A 19,598-nucleotide genomic window follows, 5' to 3' on the forward strand; every position below is an offset into this window, starting at 1 on the left:
CAACACAGGAACCTTCAGATCACAGCTCCCAGACCAGAGCCTCTTTACGACCTGCATCTGTTTTTAATCTACAAGTTGACCAAAATTCCCAGCATGCTTCACTCTCAGCCAGAATAGCCATTTTAAAGCCACTATTGCCATTACTGTTGTTAAATTATTGTTGTAGCCGTTTGTTCTCCGTCCACAGCACTGTGTCATTGTCCTAAACCATTGCTGTTCAGGATAGCTGGATGTGGAGGGAATCATATGTAGGAGGACGTTCTTCTAGTCACAGTCCTAGAGCACTCATCCTCTCTACAGGGATGAAATCTGTGCACAGAGTAAGTTGTGCGGAATACATTTTGATGGAAACTGTGATGCTGAGATTCTGGCTCCATTCCCTCCATCAAACATTTCCTCTTTTAAACGATAGTCAAAGTGCCACTGCTCAGCTTCATTTAGGCTCTCTGTTGCGGAAGGAAGTCACGCACCGGGTGGTGACGGGTCTGCAGGAGGTGTTTGGAAAATGGAGGGAGAGTTTCAAAGACAGAAATGCAGTTGAACCAGTAAGGAGCTGCTGTTGGAGTTCTGAAGTTTAAGTGTTTCGTAACATAAAAGAGTGTCAAAATCTGTGGGCTAAGACTATTCATCCATCTATTAAAGTAGTTCCAATGCAGTCCTTATCTGAATGACATTCTTGTCAGCTCATGAAATGTTCTTAAAGTTAAATTGAATCATAAAATCCTTACAGGACAGAAAAAGGCCATACAGCCCATCGAGCCAACGTCAACAGCAGTCCCACCCAGGCACTATCCCTGTAACCCCACACATTTACCCTGCTAATCTCCCTGACTGTGTGGAGTTTGCACATTCTTCCTGTGTCTACGTGGGTTTCTTCCGGGTGCTCCGACCTCCTCCGACAGTCCAAAGATTGTTACTCAGCACCTGACCACAGTGCAGCAAGACATGTGTCTTTCTGGATGCAATATTCGACTAACAGTCCGTTCTAACTCTTCTCGGATAACCTAACAATATAACAGGAAACAACGTCATCTAAATATAAACTTTTAAGTGCGGGTTAGGTGGATTGGCCATGCTAAAATCGACCCTAGTGTCAGGGGATTAGCAGGGTAAATACATGGGGCTACAGGAATGGGGCCTGGGCGGGATTGTGGTTGGCACAGACTCGATGGGCTGAATGGCCTTCGGCTGCACTGAAGGGATTCTATGAATGTATTCCAGCAATTGAGCATGGCCAATCCACCTAACCTGCACATCTTTGGACTGTGGGGTGAAACAGGAATACCCAGAGGAAACCCACACACACGAGGAGGATGTGCAAACTCCACACAGACAGTTGTAAGATTATCAATGAAGAAATCTGTTCCTACTGCATTTGATTATGCTTGAAATTTGCAAACCTGACTATTGCGTTGGGGGTGGGGGGAAAGAGCAATTCTACATTGGATAAGGATTTCTGTAACACTGAAACAAAACTTTCCAAATCATCATTAGTGGGCGGCACGGCAGTACAGTGGTTAGCACTGCTGCTTCACAGCACCAGGGACCCGGGTTCAATTCCCAGCTTGGTCACTGTCTGTGTGGAGTTTGCACATTCTTCCTGTGTCTGCGTGGGTTTCTTCCGGGTGCTCCGATATCCTCCCACAGTCCAAAGATTGTTACTCAGCACCTGACCACAGTGCAGCAAGACATGTGTCTTTCTGGGTGCAATATTCGACTAACAGTCTGTTCTAACTCCTCTCGGATAACACAACAATATAACAGGAAACAAAGTCATCTAAATATAAACTTTTAAGTGCGGATTAGGCGGATTGGCCATGCTAAATCGACCCTAGTGTCAGGGGATTAGCAGGGTAAATACGTGGGGCTACGGGAATGGGGTCTGGGCGGGATTGTGGTTGGCGCAGACTCGATGTGCTGAATGGCCTCCTTCTGCACTATAGGGATTCTATGAATCTATTCTATGAATCAGACAAGGCAAAAAAGGTGAGCCCAGCAGACTGTAAAACAAATTCGAAGAGAACGGTACTCGTGCTGAGTTACCAATCTTAGGTCCATTCTCCGCTCTGCATTTGCAGCAACAGTTAGATTAAACCCGTCTGCCCTGACCCCTCCTTTGCTTTTTGGTGAATGAACTGTTGAGGAGTGGCCGAAACACTTTCCCAGGAGTGCATCTCTGGTTTACCATTTATCCTTCCTCTCGTCCTTTCCCTCGCTTCACCTTCTCCCCAAGCGGGACCAACATGATCTCAGCTGCCAGTCGGGGCAAGACCCGTTACATTCCAAACTTCACATAAACCATGATGCAGACTGGATCTTGGCCCAAAGCACAGCCCATGGGTATACTTGTGTGAACAAAAACACTGCACTTTGACCTTCCAAATCCTTATTTGACACTTGGTTCATTAACTTTAATGGGCTGGAATTCCAGAAATACAGTTGGCAGAAGAAAATGAAGCTTTCCAAACCATTCATTCCCTTCTCCATCCAGCCTTGTCATCAAACTCACCATTGTCTCTTTTACTGATTTTTAAAATCTCCACTACAGGTCATCAGATTCCCATAAGTTTGAAATAATCACATTTTTAGATTCGAAAAGGCTGGACCTCCAGTAATTGTTTCTTGCAGCCCTCCATTCGACTGGTGAACTAATACATTGTTACTCAGCACCTGACCACAGTGTAACGATATATGTGTCTCTCTGGATGCAATATTCGCCTAACAGTCCATTCTAACTCTTCTCGGATAACAACAATGTAACAGGAAAACAACCTCATCTAAATGTAAACTTTTAAGACTTGCACTTCAAGCTAGTAAAGCAGGTTAGTGTTCAGATGAGGTTGATGAAGTTATTTTTCTTCACTTAATCTCCTTGCCCCTGCTTTGCATTGTTTCTGCTCACAGACCCATGAGCCCCAACTGGCCACCAGTAAGATTACAGAATGGCTCGAAGCAGGCCTTTTGATTGTGCCTGGGGAGAAAGGAATTAGGGTTGCCCACCATAATTAAATGTTGTAGAAATATAGAAGCATTGAAAATAGAAGCAGGAGGAGGCCATTCAGCCCTTCAAACCTGCTGTACCATTTTCATTTCGATCAGGGCTGATCATTGAATTCAATATCCTGATCCCGCCTTCCCCCCATAATCTCTTGATCCCTTTAGCCCAAGAGCTATATCTAGTTTCTTCTTGAAATCACACAACATTTTGTCCTCCTGGTGTTTTCATCATATGATTTGCCCCATGCTCCAGTCACTATACGGCCAACATATCCATCTTTGTAACATATTGCCTTCCTACATCAACTGCAAAACCAAAGGACAGATTCTCCAGTTGGATGACATTTATCTCTCAGCCGAACAGCTGTTCCTCCCACTCCCCCCACCCCCATTTTCAATATTTTAATTACTGGTAAAGAGAAATCTCAAAGAAAGTGCAAAACAAAATCCTCTTTTTAATTTCCCAATGATTTTTCCTTCAAGATTGCACTCAGCAGTGGAATTCTGGAGATTGATCTTCAATTGCTGGAGATTCCAGGCCAGTTCCCTCACAGGAATAGAACGCATTCTCCATCCCATTCTCCACCAATGTCCAAATGCTCGCACTTTTTCAGCAGCAGTTGCTAGGTAACAGTCAAAAATGGCGGAGGTCTGACTGATTTTTCCCCCTACTGAGGGCACCAAGAAAAATTGTCAACTCATTGCCACCAACTGAAAACAGCTAACTCATCATGTTGAGGACATTGAACTTTGAACCTTCATAGTTTGGTATCCACAGTGTCACAAGACATTTATCCCACATCCATTCTAAACTGTTCTATATGGCGCAAAAAATTATACTATTTAACAAAGAATAGTGGTAATATTCTTGCTCCGGAGTCTGTAGGTTTTGAGTCCAAGCTCCAGTCTGGAACTGAAGCTCAGAATTTATGCTGACACCAAGTGCAATATTGACTGGATGATGTGTTGTCAAAGATGCTGTCCTCTGGATGGCATATTAAACGGCGGCTTCATCAGCCTATTCAAATGGATGTAATATATCCCATGTCACTTTTCCCAGAAGTAGAGCAGAGCCTTCTCTGAAGCTTCCATCCCTCAAAAACAGTGGATCTGTTTGTATGGGACGGCACGGTAGCACAGTGGTTAGCACTGCTGTCTCAGTGCCAGGGAGCCGGGTTCAATTCCCGGCTTGGGTCACTGTCTGTGTGGAGTTTGCACATTCTCCCCGTGTTTGCATGGGTTTCCTCCGGGTGCTCCGGTTTCCTCCCACAGTCCAAAGATGTGCTGGTTAGGTGCATTGGCTATGCTAAGTTCTCCCTCAGTGTACCCGAACAGGCGCCGGAGTGTGGCCTCTAGGGGATTTTCACAGTAACTTCATTGCAGTGTGAACGTAAGCCTACTTGTGACACTAATAAATAAACTTTTTACTTTATATCTTGTTGTATGATTTTATAATTTGTTATCTACAAAATAACAATGACTGCATTTTGAAAATAATGAATTGGTGATGAAGCACTATGGACCACCTTGAGAAGATGAAAGGCATTATATAAGTATGTTTCTAATGTAGCCGAGTTGCAGCTTTTTGACATCTAATCTGTTCTTTTTACCATTGCGAAGTTTTGTTGCTGCACACAGGTCGATTCTTGTGTCAAGCAGAGGGCAATAAGCAGTCAAAAGAAATCAATGGGCTTTTTTTCTCTTGTTGAAAAAAGCACAGACATTTGAATGAGTGGCTTAATATATGGACCATCTGCTGGTCTATGGTACTGCTTATGGCAAGTCTGACCATACAACAATCTGCTGGGGAACCTAACATAAGTGGCAGCAAATTGAATTTTATGTGGTTTGCCAGAAGATTCACGAGTCTCCCGCCGGAGTTACACTGGAAGACTGATGGAACCCCTGTGAAATGTCGTGAACCACAATGCTTTAAAACCTAGGACCATCTTGTATATTTTTAAGTGGTTGCAGATTGCTTTAAGAGCTGATCACATGGTTTGATGGTGACGTCATTAGGGTGTGGCACAGGCTGTTGCTTTACTGGCAGTTTGTACTCTGTACAGGCAAGAGGTCCTAGAATAAACCTGTTGTTGTGAGGTTGAACATGTGTGTGCAAACTGCAGCTTTTTCTTTTTGTTTTAAACCCACAACCCTGAACATAGTTAAGATGTTACAGACCATTATATAAGTTAACGCAGAGCATATTGCTTTGTGGCTAACATAAACCTATATGGTTAACCAGTCTTGTCCCTTTAAAACTGTTGCTTTGAACAGACACACTCTCAGGCCTGTGCTGACTAATTTCAGTGAGACACATTCTGAAGTTGATTATGACACACTGGTTCGTCTCTGGATTGGTAGCAGAGTAATCTGTGAGCCCACCCCCATGTCCATGTTTCAACCCAGTCGTACCTCAACCCCTACCCCACTTACAAGGTTAGTAAAACCAGTTGGAAATGACTGATAATGGGGGGTAGGGGATGTGGGGGCAGGGTGTCAGTTGCATTTGTGCCAAGATTGTTTTGCTTCTGTAACAAAACCTTGAACTGTGTACATACCAGATGTGGCAGTTTCGGCATTCACAGCTACGTACGGACGGATACTTTTGAGAAGTCGCTGATTTTTTCCCCTCTGTCCCTTTCTGTTTGCCAGGAGCTCTCTCTTATGCTGAACTCGGGACAAGTATAAAGAAATCGGGTGCTCACTACACGTACATCCTGGAAGCCTTTGGTCCACTGCCGGCTTTTGTTCGAGTCTGGGTAGAACTGATTGTCATACGGTGAGTAGGTTCCCAAAGCAAACAGGTGAAGCCACATTCTTGCATCAACACTGGTCTGTTGCAGCCTATGCACTTTTTTAACAAAAGAGTTCTGCCTTTGTCGTGAAACCTAAAATCTACGTGAAGTTTACAGATTTCAAGAACTCCATTTGTCTTGCCTTTAAGAAAAATGGCAACATGGAAGAGTGGAATTATTTTGCAGCTTCTTCAGGATTCTTTGAACGTGTCGTAATACATAAAATTGCATGTTGTGCAATGCTGATTATGACAGAAGGAGCAGCACAGTAAATTTTGCTGATATTAAAAAGACAGTTTGGTCCAGAATTTCCTCAGGGTTGTTGGCGAGGGACCAGCAGAACCACTGTGGAGCTGTTACTTTTTGATTGTTATTCAACATAACATTCAGAAGTGTCGCAACTCTTTAAGCACTCGGAGGACAGAATCTTGTGCGCATTTTAAAAAAATAATCCCAGGTAGGGAACCATTTCCCAGTCCCGAAGGTAGTCAGGGCACCGGCTTGATTCTACTGCTGTCTTCAAATGAGCCCACAATTGGGCACTACAAATTGTGCAGTGTCCGGCTGGCCTCAGCTGTCCCTAATGACTTGTCTCTGGGAACACACTGGCCTGCTAACACGATGCTAGCATGTCTGACATTCTTCCTGGTCCCCGCCTTCCACCGCGAGGGCCTGGGAAGATTCCAGCTGAGGCCAATGCCACTGCCACCCCAAGAAGACTTGTTTCTTCAGACATTAAAAACAAGAACCAAATGTCAGAGCTCCAGGGCACTGTGTTTCAGCCATTCCAATCAGACGGCTCGGTGGCACAGTGGTTAGCGCTGCTGCCTCACAGCACCAGAGACCCGGGTTCAATTCCCGGCTTGGGTCACTGTCTGTGTGAAGCTTGCACGTTCTCCTCGTGTTTGCGTGGGTTTCCTCAGGATGCTTCAGTTTCCTCCCACAGTCCGAAAGACGTGCTGGTTCGGTGCATTGGCCATGCTAAATTCTCCCTCGTGTACCCGAACAGGTGCCGGAGTGTGGCGACTACGGGATCTCCAAAGTAACTTCATTGCAGTGTTAATGTAAGTCTACTTGTGACAATAATAAACAAACGTTTAAACTTTAAATTGTGTTTAAGCACAAAGGTCAAAAAGAAAAAAGGTTCCTTTATTCCACTGGCATCAAAGCCGTATAAACTGTCAAAGGGAAGCGAAACTCCAGAAAACAATTACTTACAGAGAATATTCACCACCGAAACTCCATATCTTTGGCCTAGTTGAAGCCTCGGCTTGTCAGTGCAGCACTCACCAGGCATATTCCAGCTTATCTGACAGTCCAGCTCCTGAGGACAATTCTTCTTTCCTCCCTTGAGGCTTCTCAGACTAGAGGGTGCTGCCAATCGCTCCAAGTTCCCCATCTTGGCACTTTAGCCACCTTCAGGCTGCCTTGGGTACCTGCCACTCGCATGGCATAAGTTTGCACTGGCTGCTTTCTCTCTCTCACCTCACAGTATCTGGCTCTGCCCCTCAGCTTATCAAAGGAACTACTCCCTGCAGGGAAAGGCCGGTGTTCTCCCTCACCATCGCCACCTGTTGCCGGAGGCCCTGCTATCACAAAGTTGACTCAGGATTCCTGGGGCTTTCATGGATGGACAGGAAGGATCAGGTCTTGACCACTGCTGGTTGTAGGTGCTGGTTGGACAATCCCATTCTAATGAGGTGAGGGAGGGTGCGCTCAGCCTGCCACCTTTCTTATCTAACATGATGTTAACTGCCCCATCCATTAAAGAAGGGGTATCTGAAGAACATGGCACCATTGTATGTTCCCAGAGTTCCACTGCACCAGAGAATGTTTGTGCGAAAGCTGAAGATTTACAGGTGAGAGCAGATTTTTAACAGAATTCCAATGAGGGCCATCATTTGAAGCCTGAAATACCTGATTGCTAAAGCCAAGGACACAGCTGCTGGTCGGACGGGCCTACAGTTTACCCAGAACTTTCCTGCCTACACTATTGGTGCCTGTCCTTGCAATGCTCGGTCTGTACCAGAGTTTCTCTGGATCTTTTAGCTCTGTTTGGATAGGAAAGGCAGCTTATTCCTCTGCTGGAAAAGAGCTGCACATTCTCGGTGTGTTTCCTCTGGGTAGTAGCAGGGTTGTGGAGGCTGTGGTTTCAGCATCTGTGGTTAATTAGGCCTACATATGCACAAATTGTGCTCCTGGGGCTACTGGCGGGGCCTCCTTTGTGAATTGGCATGAAGTAATCCTCTGCGGATGTGAGGAATGTGTATCTGTGTCATTAGAATCAGGTGTAAGGAATGATACTCGAGCTGCCTGATCCTTCTCGCTTTCTGTTTTCTTTATCTCTCCAGAAATTCTCAGTTATTGGGGAACTTCCATTGAGAAATGTCATGATGTCACCACGGTTGCACAGTGGTGAGCACTGCTACCTTAAGCTCCAAGGGATCCGGGTTCAATTCCGACCTTGGGTGACTGTCGGTGTGGAGTTTACACGTTCTCCCCGTGTGTGCGTGGATTTCCTCTTGGTTCTCCAGTTTCCTCCCACAGTCCAAAGATGTGCGGGTCAGGTTGATTGGCCATGCTGCATTGCCCCTTAGTGTCCCAGGTAGTGTAGGTTAGGGGGATTAATGGGGTAAGTATGTGGGGTCATAGATGCTGTTTTGGAGAGCCGGTGCAAACTTGATGGGCCGAATGGCCTCCTTCTGCATTGTAGGGATTCTATGAAACTGGACATAAAGTACCATAACATTAACCACAATGGTTTCTGAGAACCATAGCTGCTCGCGGGGTGAGGAGTGGGGTGGAGGGAGGGAAGGGCTCTGAGCAGAAACAAACAAAAATAAAAAGGAAAATGGGAAACTCTGTTCATTGAATCTACTTCTAATGTGTTTTATATTAATTTTGGTATACCGTTGTATCTCCTAGCAACCATGGATCGTCTTGCAACCTTGGACATAGATTGCCCTTGTCATTCATTACTGAATGTCAGCAACAAGTGTGCAGCATTAAACTATGTCACCTCCTTCAATTATAACATTACTCTGAAGCATCTACCTTTGCCTCCTGTTCCCCGTTTCTTTACAACACGGTCTCTACAGAGATCTAGCTGAATGAATCTCTACCAAATTCCTCATATCACTGCACGTAGTACAGAGTCCAGAAAAGGCACAATAAAGACAGAAATATTCCCTATGTCACTCATAGCTAGGGTTTAAATGGTTTCGTCTGCAATGTGTTTTGATAACCTATTTAGAATTTGGCAGCACGTGACAATTCCAGCTTGTAATGCTGGGGTGTGGAGAGTAATTTCCAAAGGTCCTTGGGAATGGAAAATTGCAGCACCAGCTCAAATGTTTGATTTACAGGAAGAGAAAGCAAGCGGTGTACATAATGGATAACTAATCCGTTATTGCCACTTTCCCTCCACCTCTTACCAAAGTTGAAAATTGCCATCAGTGATCTCTGTTCTGTGCTTTGAACAATCAGACTCAACGTTGTTGCAGCCCCCATTTAAGACAGGGATGAGGAGAAATTTCTTCTCTCAGGAGTATTGAATTCTTTATCATAGAGGGCTGTAGATGTTGGGTCATTAGGTATGTTCAAGGCTGAGATGGACAGATTTTTAATCAGTAAGGGAATCGAAGGCCAGTTTAGTTTATTTATTAGTGTCACAAGTAGGATTATATTAACACTGCAATGAAGTTACTGTTAAAATCTCCTAGTCGCTACACTCTGGTGCTTGTTTGGGTACACCGAGGAACAATTTAGCACGGTCAATGCATCTAACCAGCACGTCTTTCAGACTGTAAGAGGAGACCGGAGCACCCGGAGGAAACCCACGCAGACACAGGGAGAATGTGCAAACTCCACACAGACAGTGACCCAAGCCCGGAATCGAACCTGGGTTCCTGGCACTGTGAGGCAGCAGTGCTAACCACTGTGCCACCCTGCCATGGTTATGGGGATAAGGTGGGAAAGTGGAGTTGAGGATTATATCAGATCAGATTGCTCACAATCTCATTGAAGAGCAGAGTAGATTCAATAGGCTGAATGGCCTACTTCTGTTCCTACATCTTAAGGTCTTACTCCTGGACTCCTGTGATACTTCTAAAGATTCTCTGATACTGATTCTCAATCCTAATATTTGATTAGTTACTTCATGCTATGGATGTGTTGCCATGTGACACATTGCAGCTGTTTGCTCACTGACATAATGAAAAGACTTGAATACAGGTGTGTTGCTGGTTGACTGAGATAATACTAAAGACATAAAAACATAACAACACATTGCAATCCATCATTTGTGCCAGCCACTGATATCCATGTCCAGCTGCAGTGTGGAAATGTAGAAATTCTTCTTGGTTAAGGACGGAATGGCAAATGCCAGTAAAGGAGTTTTGGTTATAACAGCACCATACAGCATTGGGACTGTATTTTGAAAATACGCTTTAATCAAAAGTTGTAATTCAACAACAGCACCAGCCCCAACAGCAAGACAGGCAGCAAATATAGTTGAGACCTCTTGAGCAGAATGGGGATGGACTGTGAGGCAGGATGGCTGATAAATCAGCGGGGGGATGGCATGGAGAGGGATTCTCAACATTTTCCCAACACCGTACCACGTTGCCAGAAAGACGCAATTCAGATTCCCATTGGGAAGTCAGTTGAGCCTCTTAAGTAGCTAACTAAGGGGCACCTCTTTGCCTCCCAGAGGATGGGGCTCTGCTTTGCGGGCACTCTGGGGCACATTGAGGGTCTTCATCCAGCAGCAGTGACCAACCTCGTGGCCATGGATGGGCTGATGCCTGATGGCCCCACTGATGGCCGGGTCTGAGTGCTGGCTCGGATTTCTGCCAAACAAGCTCAACTCTCTTTGGGAATGCCATTGTGGTTGCCCTATCTACTGGTGTTGCTGCTCAGTAGTGGCCATCGCCATTGCAAGCAAAGGCTGAGGTGTGGGCCTTTGATTGGGGTTGGCAAATCTTGGGGTGGACCACTGTCCTTAATTAGATGGTGGCCCCAATGGATGGCCGGTTAGCTGGCTGCTGCCCTTTTGCCATCCCAGATCCCACTGCCCACTGTCACCTGATGCACGGTCACCTTCTGCTTTTGCCCAGCCAGCAGTGGGACTTGCCGGCAAACGCTAAAATCCAGGGCTGTTTTTCACTCCTTCACCACTCATCAGAATCCGGGGACCACAGCCAATTGGTATAAACAAAGCATATTGGAAACTTTAACCAAAAGAGAAAATGCTGGAAAATCTCAGCAGGTCTGGCAGCATCTGCAAAGAACAAAGAACAAAGAACAATACAGCACAGGAACAGGCCCTTCGGCCCTCCAAGCCCGCGCCGCTCCCCGGTCCAGGATTGAATCCTGAATCCAGGATCCCCACCCAATTTTCCAGCCTATCTACATACCAATATCCTATCCACCGAGCTGTCCCTCACAGCTACGATGCTTTGTTCATTACAACCTATTAACTTACCCCCACCCCCCCATTCCAGACCATGTGATCTCCAGGGAGAGGCGAAAACCCAGAGTGAAAAACCCCAGGGCCAATATGGGGAAAAAAAAATCTGGGAAATTCCTCTCCGACCCCCTGAGGCGATCGAAACGAGTCCAGGAGATCACAATGGCCCCGATCGGAAAATGCTTCCCAACCCTAGTCATTTCCACTTCCACGAACACCATATGAATCCCCTGCCCCCGAGACAGGTTCCCAACTATCCGCAGTCTCACTCTGTACTGGCACCAGCAAGATGATCGTAGAATGAAGCCTTGAAACGAGAAACCAGGAACAATTAGCCCGCGCCGCTCCCTGGTCCAAACTAGATCACTCTTTTGTATCCCTCCATTCCCACTCCGTTCATATAGCTGTCTAGATAAGTCTTAAACGTTCCCAGTGTGTCCGCCTCCACCACCTTGCCCGGCAACACATTCCAGGCCCCCACGACCCTCTGTGTGAAATATGTCCTTCTGATATCTGTGTTAAACCTCCCCCCCTTCACCTTGAACCTATGACCCCTCGTGAACGTCACCACCGACCCGGGGAAAAGCTTCCCACCGTTCACCCTATCTATGCCTTTCATAATTTTATACACCTCTATTAAGTCTCCCCTCATCCTCCGTCTTTCCAAGGAGAACAACCCCAGTTTCCCCAATCTCTCCTCATAACCAAGCCGCTCCATACCAGGCAACATCCTGGTAAACCTCCTCTGTACTCTCTCCAAAGCCTCCACGTCCTTCTGGTAGTGTGGCGACCAGAACTGGACGCAGTATTCCAAATGCGGCCGAACCAACGTTCTATACATCTGCAACATCAGACCCCAACTTTTATACTCTATGCCCCGTCCTATAAAGGCAAGCATGCCATATGCCTTCTTCACCACCTTCTCCACCTGTGACGTCACCTTCAAAGATCTGTGGACTTGCACACCCAGGTCCCTCTGCGTCTCTACACCCTTTATGGTTCTTCCATTTATCGTGTAGCTCCTCCCTACATTATTCCCACCAAAATGCATCACTTCGCATTTATCAGGATTGAACTCCATCTGCCATTTCCTTGCCCAAATTTCCAGCCTATCTATATCCTTCTGTAGCCTCTGACAATGTTCCTCACTATCTGCAAGTCCTGCCAGTTTTGTGTCGTCCGCAAACTTACTGATCACCCCAGTTACTCCTTCTTCCAGATCATTTATATAAATCACAAACAGCAGAGGTCCCAATACAGAGCCCTGCGGTACACCACTAGTCACAGGCCTCCAGCCGGAAAAAGACCCTTCCACTACTGTAAGGAGAGAAAAAAGAGCTGACGTTTCGAGTCCAGATGAACCTTTGTCATCAGGACTTGAAACATCAGCTCTTTTTTCTCTCCTTACAGATGCTGCCAGACCTGCTGAGATTTTCCAGCATTTTCTCTTTTGGTTTCAGATTCCAGCATCCATTTTTTGCTTACATTTGAAACTTTACAACCCATCTTTTCTCCGATTTTGAAGTACCTTCTGTGCATTCCCAGAATTTTCTGCCCTCATATCAAACCCAAACAAATTGACTTGAACCTTAAAATTTAAGAGTGGTGGCTGGTTGAAGTTTTATTTATAGGGCATTTCATTATAGGGGCGGCACGCTGGCACAGTGGTTAGCACTGCTGCCTCACAGTGCCAGGGACCCGGGTTCGATTCCCGGCTTGGGTCACTGTCTGTGTGGAGTTTGCACGTTCTCCCCATGTCTGCGTGGGTTTCCTCCCACAGTCCAAAGATATGCGGATTAGGTGGATTGGCCATACTAAATTGACCCTTAGTGTCAGGGGAACTAGCTAGGGTAAACGCATGGGGTTACGGGAATAGGGTCTGGGTGGGATTGTGATCGGTGCAAACTCGATGGGCCGAATGGCCTCCGTTTGCACTGTAGGATTCTATGATAAAGTTTCTATACAGCTGAATATGCATTTGTCACAAAAATGTAAATTAACTCACATCAAGCGTCTACCTGCAGACAATCTAATTTTAAATCACTGAAAAAGACTTGTAACAAATATTGTTACAACTGGTGAGGACAGGTAGTTTTTCTTCCCCACTCTTTGATTGATTGTAACAGGTGATTTTTGTAACTTATAGGAGTGAAGGTATGAATTCAATGTCTGTACCTAGCCATTTAGGTGCTGATTGCAAATAACTCAGCCTTCTGGGCTTTCTGAAGCTTAAGCACAAGTCTTTCATGTTCTAAACATCCTCTGAGGTTAGGAGAAGCTGATCTCGTCAAGCAGAGCAGGCCAGGAGACTCGCAATACATTTGATCGCCCACAAGAATCCCAATTTGGCCCTCTCTCCCGATTAATGGGTCATCAGGAATCCCGCATGGGGCTAGTGGCCTTGGAGAATCACCCTCATGATATTCTGAATGATGATGGATGTTGATGGAGCAAATATGGAACAATTGCTTCCTCTGCGAAATGTGTCAGTAACTAGACCCGGGTTTCCCAAACTTGTCCAGCCATTGAACCCTACTGACCTCCCAAGAGTATTGGAGGAACTCCTGAGAAACATCCTCATTATGCTAAAGAATTAAACCTCAAAAAATTATGATTATTGTCCAATTGGTACAAACATACAAAAAAAACTTAAAGTAAGCTTTTAACAAATATTTCCTAGCCTTAACTTCTTTTTGTAATTTTTTTAATGGGAGCACCCACTCACACACACCCTCACCCACACCCACTCACCCTCCGTCACGCTCATCCAGCCTCATCCAGCCTTATCCACCCTCATCCATTCTCATCCTCACCCATTCTCACCCTTACCCACTCACCCTCCTCTCAGGCCCCTGCTCCAGCCCCAGCTCCTCTTGAGCACACCTCCTCCCCCAATCACCTCAGTTCTTGTCAGCTACCCATGCCAACAGCCACCCTCTTCTCAGGAATTCCCACCCCCCCTCCCCCCGGCTTCTCTCGTTGCCCCGGCTCTTCTTGGGACCCGCAGGCGAATCGACCGCGGACAGGATTCCACAGGACCCAGTTTGGGAACTCGAGGTTATGGATCCAAAGGGGGAATGAGGAGAAACATTTCCACATGGAGGGTTGCAAAGATCTGAAAGGGTGGTGGAATCAAATTCCATGAGGACTTTGAAAAAATTTGAAGAAGATTTATTTGCAGAATTAAATGTGAGAAGGTCGAGCATGAGACTAAATAGAACAGCACTTTTACAGACCTGGGACAAGCAGGAAGGGGCCCAATGTAATCCTTCTACGAATCCATGGTTACTCAAAAGTCAGCCTTTACCCCGGCACTGACCTGAAGGAAAATGTGTTTGTTGATTAGCAAGCAACAATGTGCATCCTTTCCTGACCCTGGTCCCTTACCCTTCTGATCTTGAAGAGACAATGCTTGTTATAAATTCAGTACAGCTCCAGAATTGAGAGCAATCAACTCCATGGTCAATTTTAAGGCTTACATACCTCGAAGGAGGGATTTAGTCAATTGTATTGCTGATTAAGAAAATCTTTCAGTTAGATAATTAGTGACATAAACTAAGCATTGGGCAATTTGACATTTACTCTACAATTGTCAAAGTAAATGTTCTAAGGATTGCCTAAACATACTTGTTCTGGTTTGATTCCTACTCATTGCTTTGCTGAACAATGTTGTACTACACATTGTGCGAGTGCACTGCCACATCAAAGCTTTCGCTTGCGCCCACCTGATTCGAGTTAATGCTATTGCAGTCAATTATTTAACTGTTCAACAAATGAGCAAAAATTACACATATTTTAGCATTGGTTGTCAAGGGAAGAAGCAGTTCACTGCTGAACACGATCCAAATAATTAGTTCAAGCTTATGCATGATCCAGTCCTAGGTTTCTGTCGGCTGACTTCAGCGCAGGATTAGTGCGGGGATTAATGCAAACCACAGGCTGGAGTTTTACCACCCCGCCAGCCACAGGAATCGGAACGGGCACGGGCCAGAACACGGAAAGGTCCGTTGACCTTGAGCGGGATTTTACAGTTTCGGGGCGAGCGAGGCCATAAAATCCCGCCCAGAGAGTTTTACAGCAAAGCAAGAGGCCCTTCGGCCCACTGTGTCTTTGCCAGCCATCAAGCTCCTATTTTCCAGCACTTGGTCCACAGCTTTGTATGCTATGACATTTCAAGTGCTCATCTAAATGCTTTTTAAGTGTTGTGATGGTTCCTGCCTCTGCCACCCTTTCAAGCAGTAAATTCCAGATTTCCACTACCCTCTGGATGAAAATGTTGTTCCTCAAATCCGCTCTAAATCTCCCCCCCTTACTTAAATCTATGCCCCCTGGTTATTGGCCCCTGTACTAAGGGGAAAAGTTCCTTCCTATCTACCTATGTCCTTCATGATTTTGTACACCTCAATCAGGTCCCTCTCTCAGCCTTTTCTGCTGTAAGGAAAATAATCCCAGGCTAATCAGCCTCTCTTCATTGTTGAAACGTTCCAGTCCATGGAACACCCTGGTGAATCTGCTCTGCAACCTTTCTAGTGCAATTGCATCTTCATAGAATTCATAGAAACCCTACAGTGCAGAAGGAGGCCATTCGGCCCATCGAGTCTGCACCGACCACAATCCCACCCAGGGGATCCTACCCCCACATATTTACCCGCTAATCCCTCTAACCTACGCATCTCAGGACTCTAAGGGGCAATTTTTAACCTGGCCAATCAACCTAACCCGCACATCTTTGGACTGTGGGAGGAAACCGGAGCACCCGGAGGAAACCCACGCAAACACGAGGAGAATGTGCAAACTCCACACAGACAGTGACCCGAGCTGGGAATCGAACCCGGGACCCTGGAGCTGTGAAGCAGCAGTGCTAACCACTGTGCTACCGTGCCGCCTTTTCTATAGTGTGGTGACCAGAACTGCACACAATACTCTAGCTGTGGCCTAATGAGCATGTTACACAGCTCCATCATAACCTCCCTGCTCTTCTATTCTGTGCCTCAGCTAATAAAGCCAAGTATCCCATTCTGAATCACCTTATCTACCTGTCCTGCTGCTGTCAGGGATCTTTGGACACACACCTCAAGATTCCTCTGATCCTCTGTACTTCCTAGCATCCTACTATTCATGATGTGGTCCCTTGCCTTGTTAGTCCTGGGAAGATGCATCACCTCACACTTTTCTGGGTTAAATTCCATTGGCCACTGTTCTGCCGATCTGACCAGCTCCTCTATATCGTCCTGTAATCTAAAGCTTTCCTCCTCACTATTTCCACCACGCATGTTCATGCCATCTGTGATTACAAGCCCCACATTCACATCTAGATCATCAAACAGCAAGGGACCCAGCTGAGATCCCTGTGGTACACCACTGGACACAGGCTTCCAGTCACAAAAACAATCTTTGACCACCACTCTCTGTCTTCTGCCACTAAGCCAATTGTGGATCCAATTTTCCAAATTGCTCTGGATCCCATCGACTCTTACCTTCTTGATCAGTCTTCCATGTGGGACCTTGTCAAAAGCCATACCAAATTCCGTGTAACCTACAACAACTGCACTGCCCTCTGCCCTTAGTGACCTCCTCAAAAAATTAAATCAAATAGTTAGACATGATCTCCCCTTGACAAAGCCATGCTGACTATCCTTGCCCCTCTAAGTGAAGATTAATTCTATGGTAGGTTGGTGCAAAAGGTTGGATCTCGTTGGATAAAGTGGGAGGTGGCTAGATGGGTGGAGAACTGGCTTGGTCACAGAAGACAGAGGGTGGTAGTGGAAGGGTCTTTTTCCGGCTGGATGCCTGTGACTCGTGGTGTTCCGCAGGGCTCTGTATTGGGACCTCTGCTGTTTGTGATTTATATAAACGATCTGGAAGAAGGTGTAACTGGGGTGATCAGTAAGTTTGCGGACGACACGAAAATGGCTGGACTTGCAGATAGCGAGGAACATTGTCAGAGGCTACAGAAGGATATAGATAGGCTGGAAATTTGGGCAAAGAAATGGCAGATGGAGTTCAATCCAGATAAATGCGAAGTGATGCATTTTGGTAGAACTAACGTACGGGGGAGTTTTACGATAAATGGCAGAACCATAAAGGGTGTAGATACGCAGTGGGACCTGGGTGTGCAAGTCCACAGATCCTTGAAGGTGACGTCACAGGTGGAGAAGGTAGTGAAGAAGGCATATGGCGTGCTTGCCTTTATAGGACGGGGCATACAGTATAAAAGTTGGGGTCTGATGTTGCAGTTGTATAGAACGTTGGTTCGGCCGCATTTGGAATACTGCGCCCAGTTCTGGTCGCCACACTACCAGAAGGACGTGGAGGCTTTAGAGAGAGTACAGAGGAGGTTTACCAGGATGTTGCCTGGTATGGAAGGGCTTAGTTATGAGGAGAGATTGGGTAAACTGGGGTTGTTCTCACTGGAAAGACGGAGGATGAGGGGTGACCTAATAGAGGTGTATAAAATTATGAAAGGCATAGATAGGGTGAACGGTGGGAAGCTTTTTCCCAGGTCGGTGGTGACGTTCACGAGGGGTCATAGGTTCAAGGTGAGGGGGGGGAGGTTTAACACGGATATCAAAAGGACGTTTTTTACACAGAGGGTGGTGGGGGCCTGGAATGCGCTGCCGGGCAAGGTGGTGGAGGCGGACACACTGGGAACGTTTAAGATTTATCTAGATAACCACATGAACGGAGTGGGAATGGAGGGATACAAAAGAATGGTCTAGTTTGGACCAGGGAGAGGCGCGGGCTTGGAGGGCCGAAGGGCCTGTTCCTGTGCTGTATTGTTCTTTGTTCTTTGTTCTATCCATCAGAATTTTTTGCCAATAATTTCCTTACCACTGATGTTAGACTCACTGGTCTAATTTTTCCATATTTCCTTTCTTGTATAATGGTACCACATTAACTGTCCTCCAGTCCTCTAGCACCTCTCCTGTGGCCAGAGAGAATTTGAAAATTAGCGTCAGGAACCCTGCAATCTCCTACCTTGCCTCACACGGCTGCCTGCGATACATCTCATCTGGGCTTGAGGGTTTATCTACTTTTAAGCCCACTAAAACTGGTACTACCTCCTCCCTCTCAATGCTAATCTGTTCAATTACATCACAGTTCCCTTCCCTGGTTTCTATACCTCCATAATGAACACAACGCAAAATACCCATTTAATACCTCACTTACATCTTTCAGTTCCACGCACAGGTTGCCACTTTTCTCCCTAGTGGGCCCTACTCTTTCCCTGGTTATCCTTTGCCTTTAATATACATACAAAATACCTTGGGATTTTCCTTTATTTTACCCACCAGCATTTTTTCAAGCCCCCTCTTCACTCTCCCAATTTATTTTTTGTACCCCCTTGCACTTCCTCTAGGTCACCCACTGTTTTGAGCCCCTTGTATCAACCATAAACCTCCCTTTTTTTTCCTTATCCAATATTGTATATACCTAGATGTGGGGGCGAGGTTGATTGACCATGCTAAATTGACTCTCGTGTCAGGGGGATTTACAAGGTAACTATGTGGGGTTACGGGAATAGGGAATAGGGATTGTAGTCAGTGCAGACTCAATGGGCCGAATGGCCTCCTTCTGCACAATAGAAGTTCTAGACATCCAGCGTTCTCTGGATTTTTTGATCCCACCCTTTACCTTTATGACAACATGTTGGCTTTGTACTCTCTTTTATTTTCTTTTTTAATGCTCCTTCTGCTCTGGGGAAAGTGGTATAAAAAAACTGTGAACACTAAAAATTCTCAGGAGTTGCAAATGGCCTTAATCCAATGCATTACAAATAGTAAATATTAGCACTCAAATAAATGACAAAGTTTTCAATGCTGCACCCCCCTCCCCGCCCCCAGTACATCAGATATGTTTGCCATTACTTGGCTGTGCAAATCATTGTCATCTGATTGATTCAAGTATAAATAAACACACCCTTTCCTATGTAGAAATAATCTCTATGTATAACAAAGCATGGCACAAGTGAACATTTCCCTACTCCTTATGTACACTGTGCTTCCTCTGTTGCCTCTAATCATCTCCTCTCTTCACATCTATTTCTCTTACGCGCAACCTGAAGATAAATATGATGGGATGAGATATTCTGTGGTACAAAACTTTTATATCTGAAGTGCTCTTCCTAATATGGCACGTTATTCTTGGAGAGGAGCTGCTATTGATTACATCTCTGGAGCTTGTCCCAGAGATATGGGACCTTTGAAGATTGAACGGGAGTCACGGTGTGAGCAGCGGCAGTCACAGGCAGCTTGTTTTGCAGGGAAGATAAATCCTGGGAAATCCCAGACAGACTGCATCAATTGGATTTCTGCCAAAATCAGTGAGGAAAT

At 45.8% G+C, this 19,598-nt stretch overlaps 1 protein-coding gene across 2 annotated transcripts in view; it reads left to right on the forward strand.

Annotated features, from left to right (window-relative positions):
• The window catches only part of slc7a11 (solute carrier family 7 member 11), a 188,831-nt gene that overhangs the window by 20,960 nt on the left and 148,273 nt on the right, over positions 1-19,598 (forward strand). For both annotated transcript variants that reach the window (XM_078238448.1, XM_078239312.1), the window contains exon 2: positions 5,653-5,779. In XM_078238448.1, the coding sequence (XP_078094574.1) occupies positions 5,653-5,779 (127 nt within the window). The remainder of the gene's footprint in view (positions 1-5,652; positions 5,780-19,598) is intronic.

This window comes from Mustelus asterias, chromosome 1 (assembly GCF_964213995.1).
Source record: "Mustelus asterias chromosome 1, sMusAst1.hap1.1, whole genome shotgun sequence".
NCBI classification, from domain to species: Eukaryota; Metazoa; Chordata; class Chondrichthyes; order Carcharhiniformes; family Triakidae; genus Mustelus; species Mustelus asterias.